This window comes from Sinocyclocheilus anshuiensis, unplaced genomic scaffold, assembly GCF_001515605.1.
Source record: "Sinocyclocheilus anshuiensis isolate Anshui unplaced genomic scaffold, SAMN03320099.WGS_v1.1 scaffold628, whole genome shotgun sequence".
NCBI classification, from domain to species: domain Eukaryota; kingdom Metazoa; phylum Chordata; class Actinopteri; order Cypriniformes; family Cyprinidae; genus Sinocyclocheilus; species Sinocyclocheilus anshuiensis.
The window spans coordinates 153920-155847 of NW_015555750.1; the positions used below are offsets into that span (position 1 = coordinate 153920).

A 1928-nucleotide genomic window follows, 5' to 3' on the forward strand; every position below is an offset into this window, starting at 1 on the left:
TTTTTTATGATTATTATTAAACAATATAAATTTATTATATGCAATATATGTATAGGCTACATTTAAAGTGACATACCTGGGCAAAATAGAGTCGCACTTCCCTGCCGTTGAAGTCACTGTTGTGCAGTTTTGCTCTTGCCTCTGCAGCAGCCAGAGCATTGGTGAAGTTAATTCTCACCCGACGAAAACTCTTAAAGAACTGGAAGGTGACGTTTCGGTCGAAGGCACGGAACAGGTCCTCAAAACTTGCCTGTGGATGAGAGGAAACATCTCAAATGAATACATTTCACTTTATATCTTCATGGAAGCAGAAATTAAGAAAGGAATATTTTGCATGTGACTCAGGAGTACACAAATTCCCTGTGGAGCAAGGTTTTAAGTGTGCCCCCATTTAGGCTCAGAGTCAGACTGGCAACCTTTCTAACCAGCCTTAAGCCTAAACCACTACATTACCCACCACCCTGTGGTGAGCCTGCGCTCGTAATGCATTATAGTGCCGAATCCATTTAGCTTGTTTTGGGGGATGCTGCCAGATTGATATTCAGTAAACGCTTCTATATTAAACCGTACTGACGCACATAGTACTAATCTAATACACATCCTAAAAATGACCACGTCTGTCAGTGCTCAGCAAGATATTGGTTTCCAAGATAACAGAGACTTACTGCATGCTGTGAACACACAGACGGACCTGACAGAAAGAGTCCTGATGGACCATTTCAAGCTATGCAGAGATTTAAAAGAGTATGATCCACACATCCTGGGTTATTCCTATTGTGCATTGGTGTTGTGTGCATAAGAGCTTATGTCAGATACAAAAACCTCAAATTGTCCTGCCAAATGCTCATTAAATGTTCCCACAGCATCTTATTCCATGACCTAACCACTACTACCACAAACAACCAACTAGATCATTAGCTAAATACATATATCATACCAGGGGCGTAGATTACGCAGGGGACGTGTCCCCCCCTCCACCCCCCACTCCCCACTTTTAATATCACGTAAATTCGTCCCCCGCACTTTTTCGGGCAAGTGCGTTTGCATAGAGGTTTTCAAGAGCCGGTGTGAATAAATATAGATTTAAATTCAAAGAGACAGGATAGTCTGTGCATGATCTGATGTTTTATTCGGACCCATAATAAGGCAAGATGAACATCAAGGAGCGCTAAACATTCCGTGCAATGTATGTTTCATTCATACTCGAAGCCGGAGGGCGCTCTCGCGCAGAAAGTCGTACGAGGAAATTCCTAATATGGACAAAAGCGTCCAGCTATCGCTGTATGAAAACAGCTGTTTTCAGAAAAACAGAAACGTTTGGAAATATTAAGACATTAAACATACGATTGCGACAATATGGTTTATTTGTGCTTGTCAAGTCATCTCCAGGTAATAAATAAAGTATATGAACAATGCAGTGCTAACTGACATAGCATTTATTACAGTATAGAAACTATTCTGCCTTATTATGTGATAAAAAAAAGTGTTTGTAGTATATAAGCAAATCATTATTATTGGTTATTGTCCAGCAGTTATCTGATTTCTAAGCCAATTAAAAGCTAGAAATGAGAGAAAAATTTAAGTTGACTATACACTACCAGTCAAAGGTTTTTGAACAGTAAGATTTTTACTGTTTTTTAAAGAAGTCTCTTCTGTTCACCAAGCCTGCATTTATTTGATCCAAAGTACAGCAAAACAGTAACATTTTGAACTATTTTTACTAGGCTATTTAAAATAACTAAAATTTTCTATTTGAATATATTTTAAAATGTAATTTATTGTGATTTCAAAGCAAAATTTTTAGCATCATTACTCCAGTCACACGATCCTTCAGGAATCGTTCTGATATTCTGATTTGATTCTCAAAAAACATTTATTATTATTATGTTGAAAACAGCTGAGTAGAATTTTTTCAGGTTTCTTTGATG

The 1928-nt window shown here is 37.7% G+C and overlaps 1 protein-coding gene across 2 annotated transcripts in view; it reads right to left on the minus strand.

Moving 5' to 3' along the window:
* LOC107673717 (calcipressin-1-like) overlaps positions 1 to 1928 on the minus strand; it is a 17365-nt gene that overhangs the window by 1580 nt on the left and 13857 nt on the right. For both annotated transcript variants that reach the window (XM_016467454.1, XM_016467455.1), the window contains exon 2: positions 77 to 250. In XM_016467454.1, coding sequence (XP_016322940.1) covers positions 77 to 250 — 174 coding nt within the window. The remainder of the gene's footprint in view (positions 1 to 76; positions 251 to 1928) is intronic.